Source organism: Paramisgurnus dabryanus, chromosome 21 (genome assembly GCF_030506205.2).
Source record: "Paramisgurnus dabryanus chromosome 21, PD_genome_1.1, whole genome shotgun sequence".
NCBI lineage: Eukaryota > Metazoa > Chordata > Actinopteri > Cypriniformes > Cobitidae > Paramisgurnus > Paramisgurnus dabryanus.
The window spans coordinates 13,412,009-13,436,653 of record NC_133357.1 but is presented as its reverse complement, the minus strand read 5'-3'; the positions used below and the strand labels follow the sequence as shown (position 1 = coordinate 13,436,653).

The following is a 24,645-nucleotide window of genomic DNA, read 5'->3' as shown; positions in this document are numbered from 1 at the left end:
AGATCAATTTAACATTTGTGACTTGGTTGTCTTATATATGGACAAATATATATTTTTTGTCAGAGAACTGCCCCAATTTCTGTAAGGTTCATCTGGGAAATATCAATGGTCAAACTAAAAACAAAAGACAAGACTAAAAAAACACAAGACAAAACACCACTAAATTTTAATTTAAATCAACCAACACAAAGTGATGTCTTAACATGGTTACATTTCAAGGTTCTGTTTTCCTATTAAACCCATACACCCAAGTGTACATAGCAAATCAAAATAAATTTCACTCTTTAAACATTAGCAATTATTTAGGGATACTGTAGAAAGCAGGACCCCTTAAAACAGAGGCCAACATGCACATACTGTACACTTCAACAAAATCCTTTGGTGGGAAGTAAACTTTTTTTGTCAAACCCACCATTCCTAACATTGTTAATTGGTATTTGTTTTGAAGGCTTATCAAATACAATATGAGACATACAGTTTTTTTTATCATGGTCAAATATTAACCAGGCACTAAATAATCATGATGATAACCGTATCTTAGACATACTGTAGTTTCCTTTACACATAACTGCACAGATCAGTAAGATGCAAATCCCTTTTTTAACAATTAAACGTTCCTTTTTTAAAAATAAATAATTCTAATTATTACAGTTCACTCAAAAAAATAAAAAGTTGGATTTACTTAAAAAACCTTCGTCAAGTGGGTTCCACATAGCTTTGTTAAGTAATGTCAACAAATAAAATTTAAGTTGTATTTACTAAAAAAGTTTGTGTAAAATTGACAATTTAAATGTTACATGGACTAAAGAAATCCTAGTAAAGTCACCATTATGAAACATTTAATTGATGAAAAAAAATTATGATTTAATAACTCCATAACAACGAATCAATCAATCAGAGTGCAGCTGCTCAATACAACCTTTATTTAATTATAGTTTATCAAACATATCACAAACATATTTGAAATGCAATGTAACATTTCAAACCATTTGTTGGTTTGTTTTGTTCTAAAATATATCAGAACAAGTTAATTAACTAATACTTGGCCACTTATTACTCAGGTACCTATCTAATCGTGCTACACTTTTGCAAGAGGGTACAACAATTCTGCCAGAACAACAATTTACCCATAACACTGCAGCATCATCAGCCAATGAGATGCAAGTCTGTATTGGTTTTATTAATCTGTTACTTTTACGCAACAGTGCTTTATTGGCTGAACAAATAATTTTGGAGTAAAGCTGACAAGACACAGTCTTTTGTTGAAATTACTAAGTTAAATTAATCATATGCCGTTACTTGTGTTTGTTAAGTAAAGTGAACAAGAAATTATTTAGTAAAACTGACTCCAACCAAGTTCATTTTTTTGAAATGTAATTTACTTAAAAAAGCTAATATATTTTAATTATTTTTAAGTTTTAGATATACCAGTGTTATATAAGTGTTTTAATCAGTAAACACAAAATGAAAATATCAGTATTACACATGAAAAAAAAAAACTTCAAATCTACTTCCTTAACAACCACCACCAAATAGAAGCAGTTCTACAATTATAAATCCCACAGCAAATTTGCCAAAACCCCTCCTGCCACTTGCTTCTTCAGTTTTGGATCAGTGCAGACGAAATAAGCACCACCCATATCCTTACATCTCGGTCAACCACTGACAAACTATTATTCGGATCAATAAAACACACGATAATATGTGCAATGCAGAGGCCATTTCTCTTTCCTCCCATAGTGATTAAAGCATCTAATCAAAGTTTTCGTAACTCTCCCGGATCGGGAAGATTTCATCAGTTTATCTGGGCATAAAAGGTTTATCATCCCAAAAGCTAAATGATTTAGTTTGATTTAAAATGACTTAAAATACTTTAAAATGATCGATATGATTCGATCACAAGAAGCAGTAGGATTCCAACAAGCTGCACAGGCCTTCTCCGGTTGGGAAGAGCCGTCGGGAAGAAATCTTCCAGGCCATTGCTTCTTCACACTTTAGAGCTCCACAGGGCTTTTGGAAACAGTATGTAGGAAACTAACCATAACAAGTAGTAAACACATGCTGAAGGGAAGGAGGAACAAAAGACCATGGCAATTCCTATAGTAAGAAAGAAAAAAACAACTTAATTTATTTGCTCACTAACTGAAAACCTAAGATGTTCCACTATATAAAATATTTTAAGCATATTATCTGGTGTTCCCATAGCTCACTTGGTACATCATTGTGATAGCAGTATAAAGGTCATGGGTTTGATCCAAGAATACACACAGGCTGATAAAATGTGAAGACTGAATGCACTGTAAGATGCCAATTGCATACTGGGCAGGGCAATAATATTCTTTGGCTACCTAACCAAATGTTTTCCAATGTTGTGGTACATTTTTGGGATATATTTATAATTTTTATTACATTTCAACAAGCTGCACAAGTCGATTACATACTTTAGATGAAACCCAGCAAGCATTTTTGCGTTTAAAAGACATCTAATAGCCATCAAAACACAGAGTCTAGGCTAAAACTTAAAAGACAAAATTTGAGCTGTGAGTGAAAATTTATATCCCAAAAATAAATTAAATAAAACCAAACATTTTGTATTCACTGTTTATCTTCGCAAGTTATGTAACCAAATTCAAGTTTGTTTTGGCTAAAAGTGGGTTACTTATAGTCTGACTATTTGGATCTAAGTGAAATGATGGCTGTTGTTTGCTGGGAAGCATCTGCCAGATGCATAAACGTGAACTCATTTTGTTGGCTCACTTGATTTTAAGTATTTACCTCCGACGTAGACCACTTTCTTCCAGGCTTGAGACTCCAGCACTCGGTCATGTGGGTAGAAGTTCTGGCTCACCATGAAAAGAATCATAGCCACTGCTATTATTCTCAGTACTGCCATATTTTCACCAGTTAGCAGGGAAACGCAAGCTAGCATTGCAGATGAGTAGGTGCATGGTAGACCACGGTACATAAAGGGAATTCCTGCAGCAGAAAACAGCAGACACACTTCTAAATCAATTATGCTATTGTATTTGCATGATTTCTTTTTATTACATGATTGATTCAATGAAGTAGTGAAAACTATTGTGTGGGTTTGGCACATGATTCAGATATTTTATGGTCTAAGTTCCTCACCACTAGAAAAGAAGCAGAGACGCACAAAGACAGACAGCACGTAGACAATGCACAGGATATTGTCTAGCAGACTGGGCGTCCGTAAAAGCAATGATGTCGCTATTCCAAATGTTGTAAAATCAGCAAAATCATCCAACTTTGCACCTGCAATACACAACAAACAAGCACGTTGTTAGAGTAGATGGGGGCATGTTTTCATCCGCCTGTGAGTTTAAAAAAAGGTGGACTGGAATTTCAGCACCGTGGTCAAAAATGCAAGCTATGTCAGATATGCAGAGGGTCCAAAGCTTTGGGACAAAACAGACAATCAGTGAGTGATCCCCTGAATTACAGCCTGCTTCGTCACCAAATAGCTGTCGGTTGACACAACAGGGACTGGAATCAAAATAACACCTAGCTGTGAGGAGATGCAGAACAACAATGTGGGACATAAAGCTTATGAGGACAAGTGACTTGGCATTGTGGGAGCTATTTGGGGCAACAAGGAGGACGTGACCATCAGCACATACACCTTATGTTCTTCGACTTAAGTGGTTTTATATGAGCCTTAGAATACCTGCTTGTTTGATTTTGCACAAAAACTTTTTAAATAAATGAAAATAATGTTTGGTAGTTGCACTCAGTTTAGCACAATTTCAACATAGCATTATTGCACTAATACACTTCAGAAATTAATGTCTTTGTATTTTTGTCTTGTTTTCCAGTATACAAAATGCAAAAAAAAAAAAAATGTGTCGTTGATTTTGCTTATCAAGTAAATATTATATGAATTAATAATATTCAGAAAATGTTGTCTTTAGAATTTAGATAACGCAAGTTAAAATAACCACCAAACTATCGGAATTGCAAATATAAGTCTGAATAATCATCTATCGGTATAATTAAAAATATATATATTTACATCGGTGCATCTCAAAAAAATATTTGCCAGTTCGGTAAGAAAAATTAATATTAATTCAATAAACCTTAATAAAACGTGATAAAGTAAATTTTTCTTAGCCCACTGCCAAATATTTTAAGTTGTTTTAGGCATAACTTACTTGATTTTAAATGTTTTTTTTTTAATGAGACTTAAAATGTTAGCATCTCGACTTAAGGTTTTAAATATTTATGCTTGAAAAAAAAATTTAAGTGAATATTTGTGAAAACAACATTAGAAAATGTTTAACAACCCTATAGTGTTAAAAATCTTAATTTGTTTTATTTAAGACACAACCAAAAGATTAATCCGTATTTGTTAACAATGTTAAACTGGTCAAGAATCACTTCTGTCCCAACTCAGTTCTACCATAGACTGTAAAAAATATGGAAGTAGTGTCCTTGACGTCACCTATTGGTTTGTAAAGAGCTTTTTTGAAGCCAATAGTGGGTGAAGCCTGCCCTCACCATCTTGGCCACGCGTTAATGGGTAAAGAGGCGGGACAAGAGTGATGCTGAGGTGGTTGGTTGCTGAAAAGTGAAACCTGTCACTCAAGTGGCCATGCTCTGAATTAATATAATTTAAACAGATGAGTTACAAAATCCCCCCCCCCCCCCCAAAGTTGTCATGAAAGACAAAATGAGCTATATAGACCAAAATCACTTTTTGTACCAGGCTGTAAACATAATTTTTTGTTGTTAAGTTGGGCATTTTAACAAAGGAGAGGGGGGGGCTATGGGAATTGTCTCCCTTTTGGAGCCAGCTCTAGCGGTCAGCGAATAGTTGCAGTTTAAGTCACTTCCGTATTGGCTTCATCAGAGAGATCGGAAGGTTGTCCCTCGAGTTCTACTTTATCCCCAAGACACTAGGTGTGTTCGAGATCATCCGGCGCTGCGCAGACCGATCGGCGAGGTTTGCCGCTTGCAGTCGAGGGAGGAACTGAAGACGGAGCCATCAAGCCGGACACCTGGGCTGCGTTCAGCCCCGACAGAACGTTGCACAACGTTTATTAAACTGAAACGGTGATGCATCGAACACCCTGTTGTGATGACGCAAGAGTTGCAACTATGGTAGCTGAGAGGCCATGCTTTGTGTTCTTTTTTAAATGTTTCTGAAGCCTGATGAAATCGTTATAAATGTGTGTTTAATACTGTAAAATACCCCTGGGGCACGTTCAATCTCACACCGGTGCGCAACGTTTTGCTACGGTTTCCGGGTTGAACGACATGTTTCCTGGAAACGGTGTGCAACGGAATCCAACAGGTTTTAGAAGCGTTTTCTCTTGTTTGGTGGGTGTGTCAGAAATGTCGGCCCAATCAGCGGCAAGATGTATAAAACCACGCGATAGTAAAGAGACAGCTCTCTCAATGGGTTCAAGTTGGAATGTTGTCTTTCATTCTGGACGGCAAGGTCAGTGACTGTAACATCGAGGGTATTTTACAGTATTAAACACACATTTATAACGATTTCATCAGGCTTCAGAAACATTTAAAAAAGAACACAAAGAATGGCCTCTCAGCTACCGTAGTTGCAACTCTTGCGTCATCACAACAGGGTGTTCAATGCATCACCGTTTCTGTTTAATAAACGTTGTGCAACGTTCTGTCGGGGCTGAACGCAGCCCTGCTGCTTGCCGTAGTGACGTGTGCCCCGTGTTTCCTTGTTTTTAATCGCAAATGAAGTGAATTAAAAGCTGAATTTGATAAAAACAAACCTTTTAATAAAAGTTCCAACCAGAAACATTTTATATCGAATATTTTAATTGCTGCTTATACTGTATACCCGAAAATAACGGGAAACAAGCCTATATTATTAAAATACCAATAGAGTTTGTTATTTTCATTTTTATTTTATTACACGACACAATATAACATATTTAAGCATATTAAAGTGTTTTTTCCTGTTTTAAAACATGAATTTATAATGTTTATTAGTGGAACTAAAGGTTGGATTAAACTTGAAACGCACGTGATCGTTGTCATCAATGAGGCGACCAATCACGTAAAGCTGTTACGTCATCACAACTCCGGGCAGCCGCTCTGGAGAAGCTGCACCGGCTGAGTTAGCCGGCTACTCTCGAAACGCTCTCGCGGTACTTAAAAACCATATGACACAGTCACGTGCCTGCAGCGCCACCTTAAGTCGGACAAAATTACTAACCGTAACGCACTGCTTCAAGTCAGCCGCCGATCGGTCTGCGCAGCGCCGCATGAAGTCGAACACACCTACTAATTCTTACTCACCCAATGCAGAACATGCATCCAGTTGCCTAGCAACAGCTCCATCTGCCAAATCCAACAGGTAACCGATCAGAACCAGCCAGCATGCGGCATGATGATGCCTGTGAATAACAATGGAGGCATAATGATGAACTTTTAAGCTTTTTAACTTGTTGTCAAGTGAAATTTCTGAGATTTTAAACTTTTTTCCACTTTAAAACACATTACTTATCAGTCAGATAACTGAACAGACGTTAATATCAATATCTTTCTCAAACTGAAATTTTATAAAATGATTTTCATAATCAAAAACTTATGTGCTTACCCACTGAGACTGCAGAGAATTGAGGCCATGCCCATGACCATGTTGGCCATAGAAAGAGCATTGGCAGCATTTTTACGGGCAAACTCCTTCAGATGCACCCAGTTAGCTTTTTCGTTCAGCAAAAGTTTGTTAGCGTACTGGAACAAGCCTGGGAACAATGACAAATACTAGCAATTACACAACAGCTCGTATTTTGTCCGTACATTGTTTGGAGAGTCCTATGACAATATAATAAAAGAGGGTGAAGAAACTGGATACCAGGAAATTACAAGCAGCTTGATTAAAAAAAAACAAGTTGACTAGTTACACTTTATGATTAATTGTCTGTTTATCATTCTAAAGTACAGGTTAATAACATACCATGTTTGTAATGATTAACTTTACCTTTCTAGAACATTTACAAGTAAAAAACAAACAGAAAGGAAGTAGATATGTTTACAAATACTTTTACAACTGAAATGCAATAAAATAACTGTAATAATATTTGTCCAATAAAATATACACACCGTATTAGTTAGAAAATGTAACTGTGGTAACTAAAGCCTTCAATTATTAACATCAAACGTAAATCTGTTATGCACTGATGTACAGAAAGACCTACTTCTAAGAAAATACACCATTGCATTGCCAACAACAAAGCAATTCAATAATATAATTTCAAATGATTGGTCATTTGAATTATAATCCCTCAATGCATGAAAACCCAAGGTGCTAATGCCACAAAAGGATACAGTTTTCAGAACAGTATAGAAAGAGGTGTTGGGAAAGATCACCACTGGGGTTAAATGTTGTTATTCATTCACAAAGCAGATATTACATTTTGATCTACCATTACAGCAGATCCCTACAACCAGGCCACCAGAAAAACATGTTCACACTGCAGACAAAAATCCAATCTTTGTGATGGCATGTCAACATTGATGCCATAACAATGATACAGGCAAATGACTTTCTGGTCCAACAACTAGATGCAGCGAACAGGTGGTAACAATACAAAACCTTCAGAAATTGCAGTTGAACAGCTTTGGCGTTGATTTTTTTTGATAGGGCTAAGGCCACATCCACACGAAGCCAGAACTGATCTTTTATCCTCTTTTTAAAAAAGGCTGTAAACACGGCGTCGTCTGAAGAAACAATCTGCAACTTAAATCGATGTATGCATGTGGCGCTGTCATTCTGCAAAAGAGATAAACTACAAGACTTGGATCTTTATGCATATGCATAAACATTGTCTGTAAATATGAGCTGACATCACTCACATCTCAAACTTGTCTTCCGCCATTTTGAGTACCTGAAGTGGTCGCAAAAGAACTAGAAGCTATGCCTTCGATATGTTGTGAGCATCTAAATTGCTATTTTTACAACACTAAGAAGGCTCGACACAACATGATACTTTGCTCGAAGTATCACCTATGTTTCTACACGTGAACTCTATGGAAGCATATGGGTAGCAAAATTCAATTTAGAATGTAATATGCAATATGACAATGCAATATGTAAAATGACAATGCATTTCTGTATTTAAGTTTACATTTTCCATGCATGTATGTGCAATCCTTGGTGCAAAATAGAAATGAAAATGTAATACTTTAATTTACATTTTCCATTTTCTACAGCCCTGTTTTAAATACATATTTTAATGCTTTAGAAGTTGCAAAATTAAAATGGAAATGTATTACCCGAACTGATATAATGTGATTCACATTGTCAAGCAAAAACTGTAGCAAAATTATCATTTAAATGTAAATTTCCCTAAATGCATTTACATTTACGGATGGGAAACTTGGGATTGCATTTTCATTTACACAACGTGCTATGGATGTAGCAAAATTAAATTGGAAATGTATTAGCTGGTTTGATAAGATGTGCTTTACATAGTCAAGCAAAAACTGTAGCAAAATGATCGTTTAAATGAAATTTTCCCTAAATGCATTTACATTTACGGGTGGGAAACTTGGGATTGCATTTTCATTTACATAGCGCGCAACGGATGTAGCAAAATTCAATTGAAAATGCATTCTGAGTTGACCACGCCCCCGCCATGTGAATCACTGCGTCAAGGCGGGGCCAACAACTTCCATTGCCTGGCCTGAGGCTATGGAGCTAGAAGAGTCTCAATAAAGATAAATGCACACACTACATTCACATATGCACACACAGGATTCATAAATACACACACAGGATACACAGATGCGCACAAAATTCACAAATGCACACACAAAATTTAAGAAGCACAGAAGATTCACAAATGTACACAAAATTCAGAAATGCACACAAAATTCATAAATACACAACCAATTCAGAAATGCAAACAACATTTACAAATGCACTCAAGATTCACAAATGCACAGGACAAGATTCAGAAATGTATTTCTGATGCACACACAAATATATCTTGATTTACAAACTGTTTTGGTCTGTGAACTGCATTTACTGCAACCAACTGACAGACAGAACTCCACCGCGCTAGCTCGCGCCCGCACCACGTGCATATCACGCTGTGTAAACTTCTTCTTCTTCGGTTTTATTGGCGGTTGGCAAACCAGCTTAAAGGTCATGTGATTGGCTTATAAGTAAACAATCCCCCACGTGGGGTGCGTTCTTGTGATTGGCTAAAACAAGGGAGATATCTAATTGGTTGCAGATCATTCCCTGTTTAAAAAAAGGCATTTTTGTGTCGAGCCAAGTCAGGGGAGTCTCAAAATTCACACACAAATGCAGTAAAGTTCACAGACCAAAAACAGTTTGTAAATCAAGATATATTTGTGTGTGCATCAGAAATACATTTCTGAATCTTGTCCTGTGCATTTGTGAATCTTGAGTGCATTTGTAAATGTTGTTTGCATTTCTGAATTGGTTGTGTATTTATGAATTTTGTGTGCATTTCTGAATTTTGTGTGCATTTGTGAATCTTCTGTGCTTCTTAAATTTTGTGTGTGCATTTGTGAATTTTGTGTGCATTTGTGTATCCTGTGTGTGTATTTATGAATCCTGTGTGTGCATATGTGAATGTAGTGTGTGCATTTATCTTTATTGAGACTCTTCTAGCTCCATATGAGGCCTCTCACGTGGGAAACATGGCGGCAGCAGGGCTGATTGAGACTGTTATTCGCTGACCGAAGCATAAACAGAGAAATATTAGTATTTATGGAGATTATTACGTGTTGACAGAACTACAGCGTTGTTTGATCCTCTCACCGAATTGTCTGCATTATCAGACGCTGACATCTGTTTGGTAGTTCACCTCCCACTGTCCTGTGGCTGCCTTTCGTGCCTTCGCATTCAAGTAGCGTGGTGGCAATCGGGATAGTCGGGACTTTTCCCGGTGGACTGGCAGTGTTTTGAGGCTGCGAACGCCGGTCTGATAGTAGTTATACATTGCGAGTTAGCAACACAATCTGGCAGCCTGATGTGCGTCCGATTCCCGCTGGTCAAACTCTGCACCCTTTTTGCTCAACACAGTATATAAAAGTGCTTAACCCGTTCGGCAGGTCCATAGGATTTACAAAAATACGGGGATCAGTGAGCGACCCCTCAACAAATGGCATAGCCTGTTGGCCTTTGATGTGTTTATTGCAGTATGTATGCGGTTAGATTTGTCAAGCAGCCGCTTTGTGCTTTCACAATCCGTTTGCGCGCTGCAGCTGCTGACCGCTGCTTTTGACTATAAAAAATATCGTGTGATTGACAAAAGCGCAAAAACAATATAACAAAAATCATCACAAAACAATATACTTTAGATATTATTTGATAGACTAGTAAGTGTGGATTAATGATGTTTAAAATAGCCTGGTGGTCAGGAAATTAATGGATCAAATCAGCAGATTTGCAAAAGTTTATTTATCGCCACATATCATAAATAAAAATTAGCAGTGTAACTTTGAAGTATACCACATTATATTTCCTACGTATATATAATTTCCACATTATAGACGAGAGTATTCAACGGCAATAAACGTCTCATATGGCAATAAATATTTTCACAACATTATTATTTCTAAAACGTTGACAAAATTATTTTCAAAGGAACTGTATTCTTACAGTTATTCAAAGATGCACACATTATTCCGCATATGACTTGAATATTGACTTAACATAACAGCATCATTAAATGAATAAACAGAGAAGGAAGCAGGATTGATGTAAATTGTATTAGCAATATTACTGAAATAAACCCTTGAGGTCAAACACGCTTAAAACCACACTAACAGGTCAAAATAAACAATAACAGTGGAAAAAACATTATTATCTCTCAACACTTTATATGACAAACAATATATTTAAAGGAAATATTCTTACAGTATTCAAATATGCACACATAATTCCATTTATTACTTCCTGTTTATGAGCATGTTTGTCTGCGCTCTGTTAGGTGCGCATCCCTGTCTTCCAAACAGGTATCATTTTGTATAGTTCCTTATAATTAGCCATGATTTTATTATTGTGAAAATTGTTTTTTGGCAGATTGATTACGGTTTGTATTACTCTGGTTTTTTTTTTTTTTTTTTTTTTTTGACCACCGAGGGCCTACAGATGTTTCTTCCGCGAACATTTCATCACAGTTCAAATAAACCCTGACTGTTACATGTATGTATTTATACGTTGAAAACATTGTTCAAATCTTTTTTAATTATTTTAAAATACAGAAAACGGCGTTAAAACCCCTCACAGAGTGAAAAAAAGTAGACAGACTGAACTTCGACATAAATACCTTCTAAGTTTGAAATGTTTTGTGAAGAAGAAGAACCATTATCTGTTCCGGTAAAATTCTGTTCTTTAACAATAATGCATGGATTTTCATTTAACAAGAATAACCATGGTTTTACTAGGTTTAACTATGGTTGTAGAAAATCTGTAGTAAACATGTTTTTTATTTATTTTGATTTAAGGTAAAACAGTTCATTTTGGTAGGGGTCATTAATTGTTTTACTGTTTGCTGCATGTTAAACGACCATCTCCACAATTAAACGTAATTTTACTTCATATGTTTTGTTTGCTTCTCTAAAACGAATTTCATTTCATTTAATTTGTTTCTTAATTTTAATCTATGTTTTGTTAATAACTTTTGTGGACATAAATAAATAAGAACATTAAAAAGTATTGAATAAGATAAGACGACGTCACTGGACACAGGTCAGAATATAGCCTACCCTTCACTACGCTTCTGCTATGAAAGAGTATAAAAGTACATAAGTTAAATGTATGTTTGGTCTGATCGGGTCAATATGCTGATGTCCGGGTGTGCAAGACTAGTCGATCTGCAATAATTATTCGAAAAGAAATAAATCTATTCGAATGTTTTACGTGTCACTGCAGGTTTAATAATATTGAATGGTCATTTAATGCGTTATCACTTCATCTGTGTTATTTTATGTAAAGAAGTATACCTAAAAATTATTTTGTATTTATTTCTAATTGTTTTGGCCATTCGGTTCGCAGTAACCTATTTCGAGATTTAACGCCGCTGGGTTTTCTGATTTCACTTGCTCGCGTGTTATTTAGTCGTGCTCCGCATCATGAGAAATTAGCCTCTTTTTACCGATAAAACAGAAGAGCTAACCGAGACAGACACGGAGAATGAAACGAAACTTAGAAAACAATGCGGTGCTCTTATGAACCGGACTGCTGCAAACAGTAAAACATGCAATGACTCCGTCTTAGATGATCCTTACGACATTAATCATAGTTTTACTATAGTTAAAGCCAAAATCATAGTTACAACAAGATGGTTTAAAAAAAAAACCACCCAACAGCGTAAAAAACCTTAAACCTTACTGTAGTAAAACCATGGCTAACCGGGGGGGACGGGGGGGTCATGACCCCCCCACTTTTACTGTGCGTTCACAAGGCCACCAAGCATCAAAGTGGCCAGAAGTCATAAATTTTTAATGAGAGACGGAGGCGAGCTCCGGCGAGCAACAGCGCAGTGCGTCATGTACAGTGTTCTCTGATTTGTTACTTAGATTTGAGTGAACTAACATTCAGCCAATCACAGAGCGTGTCTGCATGAGCTTCAAATCTCTTGTTGATCTTGTGAAGTTTCGTTTGTTCATTTACTTTTGCTATTACGCCGTCTGGGATAAAATGCACCCCAGAAAAAAGCAAAGGACGATTAGCCTACATAATTTTTTCAAACACACGTTAGATAATGTTGCAGTATGTCGTGATGACACAAGTTGCACAGATTAAAATAAGCAGAGTTTAGAGCTAAAATATGGTTTGTTTATCTCAGTTTAATTTTAATTCGAGTTGTGTTGCACCACTTACATTTAAACACAGCTTACAAACCTTATAATATAGATTAAAACTTATTTATGTTAAACCCATCATCTGCGCTGATGAATCTGCCGGTGTAATTAAACAGCAACAAATGTTGACGTTGTCATTCATAAAGAAAATAAACAGTTTATGCAGGCAAATGTAATATATTTTTTTGTAGCCTATATTATAAATCACTATACATCGGTAATCTAAAGATCTTATTCAAATAAAAACATTTGACAATCATTAAAACAATCAATTGTATTGATTAACGAAGCAATGTGGCAGGAAATATTGCGAAGCTCAGTTATTGTGATATAATGAATGAACAAGATGTTCCGCCGCGACGCATTTGTCATGAAGCACCGCCGTGTGTCCGTTTATTCACTGCTCTCAGTTTCTGACTGGAGCGCGCATGACAGAGGAGAAGCGCATACGAGCATCGGGAGCTGTCACTGATAGTGTTAAGTAATATTTTTAAGCCGTCAAACTCACTCTGTTGAGACGTTATAATAAACGCATCTTTGAATAGTGCCACCACGCTCGCGGTGTCTGTTTCTGATGATTTAGCCACATATTTAATTGTAGAAAATCTATTTGAACTCATCAAACATTAAAGTTAATCAGAGATTTAAAACAAAGTTTAAAGTAATGGAGCAACAGGATTAAAGATAATCTAGTTTAATTGTAAAAAGTTTGGAAGTTTTGATGTTTTGAACAGGGGGTGCTGTGAAATAATTTTTTTTTTAACAAAAAACCTATGAGCCTATAGGCCTATTTTAAATACATTTTAAAAATAAATACATTGAGTTTTAATACTTTATTGTCATATACACTTCAGTGCACACAGCCAGGGTCTGAAACATACAGACATCATCAGTTATCAGATAAATATATGCGCTATTAATCAGAAGCAGAAATACTTTGAATAATCCCAGGGAAAATTACTTTCATTATAACTTCAGATATACATACATAGAACATATTTTAATACAACATATAATATTATAACAACATAATAATAATTAAACTTCACAATTTTTAATATCCATGCGCACGAAAATATTTTACTTTCGTTTTTAAATCACACGTCGATTAACAGTGGTAAAATATTCTCACAGTAACATACCTAGTATATTTTTATATAGATCTTTTTTTTACTAAATAATACTATTACTGTCTTTTTTAACTTACAATTCATAAATGGAACAAAAATAATAATGGGTTTAGTTCTGATATTGTATACTTTTATAAAATAAATACATGGTGTATAATTACATTTTTAGAATATATTAGGCTTTATATAAGGTTTGTACTCTAAAAATTCTTTATTTGTTACAAACAAGAGATAAAGAATTTACAAACGTTCTCATCTCACCATATCCACAGGTACATAGTCATTATATACAATAAATTCGTGGGGTAGCATTTAAAAAAAAAAAAAAAAGATGCATTCGTTTAAAGTAAAGCATTTATTTACTTAGATGAAGCAGCTATTTACGCCTTCTAACGTCTCATAATCGGTCATCATTTATGTCCAAGAGACTCAATAATAATCTTTTACATTTTAATCCTTTAATTTTTCATATTAAAAAGCGTTTTTGTGCTTCTTCGCATTCATGTATGTGATAAGCAAACCCGCGTTGTCATCCCGTTAATACTGTATGCGCATAATATCAACGCGCTCTTTACTATAGCAAAAGACACTCGCGTCGCGCATTGCGCCGGTTGTATAATAGAGTCCAAAGTCTCTCATGAGCTAGGGGACGAATGCCCAGGGAGTTCAGAATTCCTGTGTGGGCATGCATTAGCCAAAGGTGTGTGAGTCTATTCTGGGTCATGGTGCTGCTTACCCATGTCTTCAAAAGACGCAAGGCGGAGAAAGTGCGCTCGGATGAGGCCACGGAGATGGGTAGGCACAGACAGTAATGAAATTAAAATCCAAAATACACGTAATAACATACGTGTGTCAAAAATAATCTCCTAAAATATTCATAAGTAATATATAAATTGTGCAAAATATTTTTACTTAAAAAAAATCTCCCTCTCGCCAACAGTGGGTGCTACAGCACCCACAGCACCCTCACTTCCCAGGGCCATGTATGATTAAATAACTTACTTCCATCTTGAAAATATTAAAAACTTGTAAATACATTGATTTAGGTTTTATTGCTATATTTTCATAAAATGTATGTTGTATAAAATTAGTGTAGATGTAATCTGTATATTCATCAAAATACAAATGTAGTGTAACTGAAATATTGTAACTATCATAAAATATCTTTATTTCATAAAAATAAAGTAGGCTATAGATGGTCTCACATTGGTTTCAAAGTCCTGCAGTATTTTTAAATTGTGAGTATGATTTCACAAATATAGGTTCAAAGCTATCATGGCATGTTCCCAAAATTGCCACTAGGGTGCTGTAAAATGCCAATTGGTATTCTATTTTGGAATGTATTATTATGAACAGCAGCTTTACTGTCCCCCCCACTTTTAAAATGGCTGCTACGCCCCTGGTTATTCTTGTTAGATGATAATGCATTATTGCATAATTGTTTAAGACTTTTCACCGGAACAGATAATGTTTATTCTTCTTCTACAAAAACATGTCAAACTAAAAAAAGAAGTAGTCTGTTATAGCCTATATACCTTTTATGATTCGCTACGTGTGAGGTTATAACATCATTATCTGTATTTTAAAATCATAAAAAAATTAACAATGTTTTCAATGTAAAAATACATTCACATACAGTCAGTGTTTATTTGAACTGTGATGAAATGTTCGCGGTAGAAACATCCGTAAATTTAGGCTATTTGATTTCGAAGGCAGCCACAGTCCGAGGTGAACTAGCGTCTGATAATGCAGACAATTCGGTGAGAGGATCAAACAACGCTGTAGTTCTGTCACCAGACACGTAATAATCTCCATAAATACTAATATTTCTCTGTTTATGCTTCGGTCAGCGAATAACACTCTCAATCAGCCCTGCTGCCGCCATGTTTCCCACGTGAGAGGCCAGGCAATGGGAGTTGTTTGCCCCGCCTTGACGCAGTGATTCACATGGCGGGGGCGTGGTCAACTCGGAATGCATTTTCAATAGAATTTTGCTACATCCGTTGCGCGCTATGTAAATGAAAATGCAATCCCAAGTTTCCCACCCGTAAATGTAAATGCATTTAGGGAAAATTACATTTAAACGATCATTTTGCTACAGTTTTTGCTTGACTATGTAAAGCACATCTAATCAATCCAGCTAATACATTTCCAATTTAATTTTGCTACATCCATTGCACGCTGTGTAAATGAAAATGCAATCCCAAGTTTCCCATCCGTAAATGTAAATGCATTTAGGGAAATTTACATTTAAATGATAATTTTGCTACAGTTTTTGCTTGACAATGTGAATCACATTATATCAGTTCGGGTAATACATTTCCATTTTAATTTTGCAACTTCTAAAGCATTAAAATATGTATTTAAAACAGGGCTGTAGAAAATGGAAAATGTAAATTAAAGTATTACATTTTCATTTCTATTTTGCACCAAGGATTGCACATACATGCATGGAAAATGTAAACTTAAATACAGAAATGCATTGTCATTTTACATATTGCATTGTCATATTGCATATTACATTCTAAATTGAATTTTGCTACCCATATGCTTCCATAGAACTCGACCATTGATAACATTGTTTTTGTAAACAGAGTTTACTAAAAAGAAGGTTTTGAACAACTGACTTTGGTTGTTTTTCTGTCCGCTCGCCGCCATCTTGCCAGTTAAGATGTATCGATCTGCAAAGGGAGGAGAGTAAAGATATATAATGCACAGATAATTCGTTGTTTTGTAGCAAGTGGAAAACAATATTGACCTTCTAGTTGAAAAAGGAGCCTCATATGAGATTCATTCATTTGCATTCAGAAATCGATTCTTTATGTCTGGCAAAGATGGCGAGCGGACACCATAACAGCCAAAGTCAGTTGTTCAAAAACTTTCTTTTTAGTAAACTCTGTGTACACAAACAATGTTCTCAATGTTCACGTTCATGTTGATACTTCGAGCAAAGTTTCATGTTGTGTTGTGCCTTCTTTGTGTTGTAAAAATAGTGGTAGTTCGGGAGCAGCGGACAGCGGCTGGAAGAACGCATCAGGGATCGAGTAGGCATCACACCCTAACCAAGAATTTTCTTTAAGTAGCGTTTCTTTTCATGACAGTCGAGGTGCGAAATTTTGTCTTCCTGTTTCCATAAGAATCATAGACAGTAAAAGATAAGAAATCCGTAAATCGTAGCAAGCTAGCCAATGCTTGTCAGTAGCCTACTGGTACTCTGTAGGTACTCAAGATGGCGGCATGCAACTGGAATGACGTAAAAGGTCACATGACTGAGGCTGTTTCTCAATTCCAAGAACACAAAGAACGGACTTGCATTTTCGTGGAGATCGGTCTTGATAGGCATCCTTGGAAGAACGATCTTAGAAGGTTGCGAGAACACAGAACGCCTTTGTGAGAATTGAGATGTGTGTGCGATGTGTGAGATGTGCGCATGTCTGAGATGTGCGCTCTTCCTGTGCGATCTTCCTGATGTGTGCGATCTTCCTGTTTCTCAATGTCAAGGATACTTGCATGCCGCCATCTTGAGTACCTCCCGAGTACCAGTAGGCTACTGGCATTGGCTAGCTTGCTACGATTTACGGATTTCTTATCTTTTACTGTCTATGATACACATATGAGATATTTCTCGAAAGATGGACTCAGTCCTTGGTTAAATTCCAAGGATCCTCGACATTGGAACAGTCCTTCGACGAATGTCGATGACTAGCATCCTCGAAATTCTGGCTTCTGAGGATCCTTCCTTGGCATCGAGAAACGGCTAGTGCCTGGTATTCATGGATAGCCGGTTTCATCGGACGCACGTGTGGTGACACGATACGCGTCTGTTCCAAACTTCCGGTTTCAATTTTTTATTGGTCTGACTAGTTGCTTTACTGAACTCTTGAACAAATACCTTGTCGAATAAAACAAATGTTTTGGTATCCTAGGTAATCTACGTGTTGTTTATTTGGCTTGTTATATAAATAAACTACGTTTAAAGTACTTTGTTGTTATTTATTCTTAGCAGAGTTTACCGGAAGTTACGTGTTGACCACGAAAGCCGCTTGTTTATGTTGTTACTGCTGAAACTGTCTATACCCTTAGAAGGTGCCGCCATTTGTAGTGGTGTCCGATATTATAGTGGATATTATCAAGTACACTTTTTCAATCCCATAATGCACCGCAACTGAGTGTAAAACTGATATGCAAACAAAGGCTAGCTGTTACCATTTCACAAATCAATTCACTCATTTACTAATTTAAGTGTACTATATTAGCAAACCAATGTAGGGAATGAGGGTTTAGGGTAGGGTTGGCAACCTTCTCACTCTGAAATACGGGACAAATGATCACCTGCCGCAGCAGTGCGGATATGATTTTGTGTAACTTATATTTAAGCCATTTGTTAAAATGATAGCTAACCTCCTAATTAAATATTAATTTATAACTCTTATGCCTTGGCAACAGGTTTAATAATATACTAGTCAACATTTGAAGTGGATCAAAAAAGTTTATCAAAGTTGTCCTATGACAAGAATGGGTATAAGGGATTGGTTTTATGTAAACATTTATTAAAGGTTTTGATCCACTTCGAATGTTGACTAGTGTAGTTTGATCTGCTTCTCAGTTCTTGTGGCGCCTGTATCAGGATTTGGTTAGATCAGGGTAGCAGGCAAAAAATGGGACAAATAAATTAGGCCCAAAATAGGGGAAATCCCGGTTAATATGGGACAGTTGGCAACCGGGTGCCATTTCAGACACAGCCATTATTGTAGTAGAGAATCAGAAGAATTAGCTTTAATTAAGCCAATAAGCTTACTACCTTCTGCAGCATGAACACAGGCATGTAGTCCGCCATTGTTGTTGTTACGTGACATAGCTGTGGCTGAGTAGGGGCGAGAGGTGGGGTGATGACATCCTCACATCAAAAAATATACAGATTGGCTGTACACACAAAGCCGCAAAGGTGTCGTGTTCAAATGTATCCTCTTTTTTTAAATGCGGTTTCAGGTTCCCAAAATGCCGGATCCGTATGGACGAAACGCAGATATTTTTACATAAATATCCAAATGAGTCTCCGTGTGGATGGGCTCTTTATAAATAATCATGTGTGTCAATATCAGATTTGAGCTGCCAGTGTGAACAAGGCTTAACTGACACCAGACAACCCCACAGACAGTTAAAGCATCAGTGACTCTCAGAGCCCTGCTGGAAAAACCAGCATACCAGCAAGACCAGCATATGTTGTGTTTTGGTGCTGGTTTGCTAGTGAACACCAGCTAAACCAGCACCAAACCACCATCAGCACCAGCTAAACCAGCACCAAACCAGCACTAGCACCAGCATCCCATGCTGTTCATACCAGCAAGACCAGCATATGTTGTGTTTTGGTGCTGGTATGCTGGTGACCACCAGCTAAACCAGCATCAAACCAGCATCATTCCCATGCTGGTTTGATGCTGTTTTTTTCAGCAGGGAGGCTGACTTTGATGTTACTGGGAACACTGGCTTGATCAGCAATCATTTGATTGGTCGATAAAGATGCATGAAAATCATGGTTTGGATAAGAAGCTACGTTTGCTCACATCCACAAAAACTGGCAGTCATGTTTAAAGCAGTGTCTTGTCCTGCTTATTTTGAAAATTAGCTTTAATGATCTTAAACTAAAGTAAGTCAGACAACCTTGTTAAAATTCCAGTGCTTTTCCTTAAGTGTGCCCAAAAAGACTGTTACTTCTTAAGCGCTGCAAAGATTTTCAATGAAGGCAGTCAAAGAAGTCGTTGTACTGGAGTAAATCAGTAAGCATTTCTCTAGAGCAGTTGTCTCCAACATGGTGCCCGCGGGCACCAGGTTGCCCGCACAGAGTCTGTGAGATGCCTGCCAAAGCACATTCTATTAATAACCTCAATTTTAATATTTATTTATTACATATTTTATATATTAACTTGGCTTCTTTTTTGTATGTTAACATTTTAAACAATGATAAAACATGTCAACAAGTGAAACAAAAAAGGTGATATCCAAAAAGTAGCCCTCCAGATTCTTTTATCCATTGTGGTAGCCCTTGCTCACAAAAAGGTTGGGGACCCCTGCTCTAGAGACACACAAGTATAACACATGTTACATTCAGCATGTAATAAGCTTATAATACTGGAGATATAAATCCCATGCTATTTGCAAAATCATATCTGTATGCATGATAGACCCACCATTCTTCTTGCACAAAAAGACTGCACTGTGCATTGTGAAACAGGCAAACTTGTATTCCTGCTTTTCTATAAGGTGAGGGGAGCATGCAAGAAGACATGCAAAATGCTTGTCATTTCAGTATATGTATATTAAGCTCACTGCTACAAATTCAAAGTATTGCCTAGCATTTACATAGACATCAAAAAAGTTGTCAGGGTTCCTACTATTGCGCTTTGTAACCTGAATTTGAAGTGATTCCAAAGCCAGTCGATTTCAAGCGATTCTTCATCTGAAAGAAAACAGTTGATGAGACATAGCACATGCCAACATACAGAATTCACCACAGAGTTTAGTTAATGTTTAATTAAATTTTTTTACTTTAACTCTACATCTCCTACAATGTTCTTATTTCTTAATCTAGTGTCTTTGTTTAACTAATAAAAGTTTTATTATTAAAAGTATTTTTGATATGGAAAACATGCTTTATGCATGTTTTTTAATTTATTTTAATGAAAGGAAATGTTGTTTTTCATATGAAGTAATCATATTCAAACTTAATGACATAATTAGGTTAATAAAAAAAAAATTATACCCCATTTTTTTTTGTTTACCAAAAACGAATCTGTGCCACTATGTAAAATCTATGCATGTGCAAATAATGGCTTTGATCTTTTTTTGGAGGGGTGATAGAAAGATGGAATATTAGAGTATGTGTGACAAACAATCACACAAAACAAAATGCCTGACACAAAATACATCAGTATTGGACTAAAAATATTAAAGCAGTTGATGAAAGTAGTATCCTGGCTTTGTTACACGCTTCTGTAACTGTGCCGGCTGCCATCGATTTCTTCTTCCGTGCACTTAGAGGACTTTGCTGAGAATTTGTCGTGGCATTTAACAGATTTTGCAAAAAAAGCGGTATTTCTAAATGGCCTCAGGCCAGGATTAACTGGATTTCAAGCTAATGTATTTGATGAACGTATAATACCTGGCGTCAATAACATTATCTAATTTTTGACGGAGGTGGCGTATCTTCATTTCTTAAAAGTACTGTTTCAACCAAACAGAGGATATGAAGATATAATAAACTCATAATGTAAAAACTTCAGAGAAAACTAGCTGTAGAGTTCAAATGACATATTACATGTCCAAATTAAAAACAAATGTATTGCCTTTGCTAATAGCATATTACATGAAGCTGTTTGTCTCAGTTATCAACAGGAACCTCAAAAGCATGGCAAGTTATTTCATTATAACCGATGTTATATTCAATAAAATCAAGGTTATTTGCATGCATGCTTCTTCCATTCCACATGACAGAAGCCCAGAATGATGATATTAATATGCTTAATACCGTATATAGGAACATAGTGTAGAAGCTCAAAATAGTTGTGTAACCTCTAACAGTTACAAACCCAGCCATCTAGCCAAAGTGACTACTGTATTGCCAGTCTTTGCTAAATAGTAGATTAAATCTGCAAAACAGGCACTGGGCAACTACCATACATGCAGTTCACTATAAACAACTACATTTGGGAAGTCAAACCCATTTTTACAACTTCACAAAAGTAAAACTTACTATTGCGTCATAATTAACCACAGGACAAAAAGCACAATATTGAAACATGATAAACACAGGTTTTCTCGATAACATTTTATATACAGCCAAAAATTTACAGTGAAACTATTTGTAATAACCTACAAGTACCTCTACAGCATGTACCCGTAGGTATAAGGGAATGATGTGCTACATTTTGGAAGTGAAGGGGTTAGAATATGGAAAATTACAAATTATTTATACAGGAAGTTTTTTATAACTACAGGGTACATATTGTAATATTACTCTTCTAACACAAATAAATCAATGTATGCGAAACACTGCAATAACCATCCAAATAGTGCTTAACTCATTAACTTCACCTGCTTGCTTACCTTCTTCGATGTATAAAACACGCGGATCGGTGACAACGCAGGGGGATGAAGCTAACTGTGGGCTGCTGCCGCTGCACTTGGGCTCTTCCACGGGCACGGATGAAAGTGAACCAAAGTAGTTTGTTAGTTTAGGAATTTTGCCTCCCTTTTCTGCCTTTCGAGTTATTTTATTCTACACAAATTAACCACCTATGACTTGACAATCTCATTTCCTCCAGCCAATCACAGGCCCCCTTATCACGCGGGACCCTGGGGCTTCAGCCCCACCTAGCCCTTATGTTAATCTGGCCCTGAGCATTATAGTCAAATATAATTTATGCAATATGTAAAACTTTTCATATGCATTACATGCCGCGCAATGAAAGCTATGGTGTTTTCCTTCTCCACCTCCGGTAAAATAGGGATCTGAATCGAATGCAGCTAGTCGCTTGCTGTATTGATCAAACGCTTTGGTTGACTGACCTGGTGCACGTTCAAGCTCACGCACAACGTTTTGTTATGGTTGAACAACATGTTTTGGTAAAAGGTGTGCACCGGTGTCAAAAGGTTTGAGTTATGTTTTCTCCTGTTTGGTGGGTGTGTCAAATGCCAGTGTCAGTGTCCCGCGGGCCCTGTGGCTTCAGCCCCATCTAGCCCCTATGTATTCAAATATAATTTATGCAATATGTAAAACTTTTCATATGCATGACATGCCACGCAATGAAAGCGATGTTGTTTTCCTTCTCCATGCCACCTCCGGTGAAATATGGATCTGAATCGAATGCAGCTAGTCGCTTGCTGTATTGATCAAACGCTTTGGTTGACTGACCTGGTGCACGTTCAAGCTCACGCACAACGTTTTGTTATGGTTGAACAACATGTTTTGGTAAAAGGTGTGCACCGGTGTCAAAAGGTTTGAGTTATGTTTTCTCCTGTTTGGTGGGTGTGTCAAATGCCAGTGTCAGTGTCCCGCGGGCCCTGTGGCTTCAGCCCCATCTAGCCCCTATGTATTCAAATATAATTTATGCAATATGTAAAACTTTTCATATGCATGACATGCCACGCAATGAAAGCGATGTTGTTTTCCTTCTCCATGCCACCTCCGGTGAAATATGGATCTGAATCGAATGCAGCTAGTCGCTTGCTGTATTGATCAAACGCTTTGGTTGACTGACCTGGTGCACGTTCAAGCTCACGCACAACGTTTTGTTATGGTTGAACAACATGTTTTGGTAAAAGGTGTGCACCGGTGTCAAAAGGTTTGAGTTATGTTTTCTCCTGTTTGGTGGGTGTGTCAAATGCCAGTGTCAGTGTCCCGCGGGCCCTGTGGCTTCAGCCCCATCTAGCCCCTATGTATTCAAATATAATTTATGCAATATGTAAAACTTTTTATATGCATGACATGCCGCGCAATGAAAGCGATGTTGTTTTCCTTCTCCATGCCACCTCCGGTGAAATATGGATCTGAATCGAATGCAGCTAGTCGCTTGCTGTATTGATCAAACGCTTTGGTTGAGTGACCTGGCGCACGTCAAGCTTAGGCACAACGGTTTGCTACGGTTGAATAATATGTTTTGGTAAAAGGTGTGCACCGGTGTGCAAAAGGTTTGAGATATGTTTTCTCCTGTTTGGTGGGTGTGTCAAATGCACGTGCCACCCACAGTTTTTTAAAGAGAAAACTGGCACAATGGGTCAAAGTAAAGTCATTTACAAATGTGCTCTCTTTTATTATGGACAGCAAGAACAGCGAGCGTAAAATTGAGCATATTTTACGGTATTAAACGCGTATTTATAATGACTTCATCAGGCTTGGAAAATTCTTCAAACACAAAGAATTGCCTTCTCAACTGCCATAGTTGCAAGTCTTGTGTCATCAGAAATCAGAACAGGGTGATCAAAAAACAACAAAATTTTTTTGGAGCTGAAAAAACCGTGAAATGCAATCGACATGGGCTGGAAAAGGTGCACGATTTGTTAAAACATAACCCACAGTTTAATTTACAAGACCCCATCTGTCATGACTGCTGGGTGATCGATGGCTGTGTGATCTGTGTGTGTGTGTGTTGTTTACCTGTGGTGTTGTTTTCCTCGTGTGTTCACTAACTCCGCCCCCTTGTTTTGGTAATTGTTCACCGGTGGTGTCTCGTTTACCTTTTCCTTTATATTGCACGTAGTCCTGTCCTTCGTTGCGCACTCATTGTTTTATCACAGTCCTGCTGCCCTGCATTTTCTTGTCAGTCGCTCTCTGTCTTCTTCTCTGTTACCCCAGGTTTGGTTTCGGCGTTCGGGGACTCATCTTCACCCGGACCGCTCGCTTGTGGAGTATTGGAGTATATTGACTTTGTTTGTCTCTCGCTTCGCTTCTAGGCGGTATACCAGCTGTCTCCCTCTCTCTCCGGTTTGCATCATCACCCGTGAGTGGAGTACACCCATTTTACCTTTGTGGATTATTGACTCTAACGACTGTTGTTCCTCGGAACAGCTGGTTCGCTTCGTTTTTAGGCGGTGACCAGTGGTTTCCGGGTGGTCCTTTTACATCTGGATTACACAGTGGATTACCCGTCTGAGAACTTGGACTTTCCATCTTCCATCT

General features: G+C 37.1%; 1 protein-coding gene across 5 annotated transcripts in view; it reads right to left on the bottom strand.

Moving 5' to 3' along the window:
• Nucleotides 1–142: 142 nt before the first annotated feature.
• Nucleotides 143–24,645, bottom strand: part of LOC135775495 (transmembrane protein 269-like) — a 103,509-nt gene continuing 79,006 nt past the window's right edge. For 3 of the 5 annotated variants that reach the window (XM_065285746.1, XM_065285747.1, XM_065285745.2), the window contains exons 3-8: nt 20,379–20,427; nt 6,593–6,740; nt 6,292–6,389; nt 3,130–3,273; nt 2,776–2,976; nt 143–2,097 (exon numbers count right to left, since the gene is read on the bottom strand). In XM_065285746.1, coding sequence (XP_065141818.1) covers nt 1,988–2,097; nt 2,776–2,976; nt 3,130–3,273; nt 6,292–6,389; nt 6,593–6,740; nt 20,379–20,427 — 750 coding nt within the window. In that variant the 3' untranslated portion in view covers nt 143–1,987. Of the gene's footprint in view, nt 2,098–2,775; nt 2,977–3,129; nt 3,274–6,291; nt 6,390–6,592; nt 6,741–20,362; nt 20,428–24,645 lie in introns of all 5 variants that reach the window. The other 2 variants (XM_065285748.2, XM_065285749.2) reach the window with 2 other exon arrangements.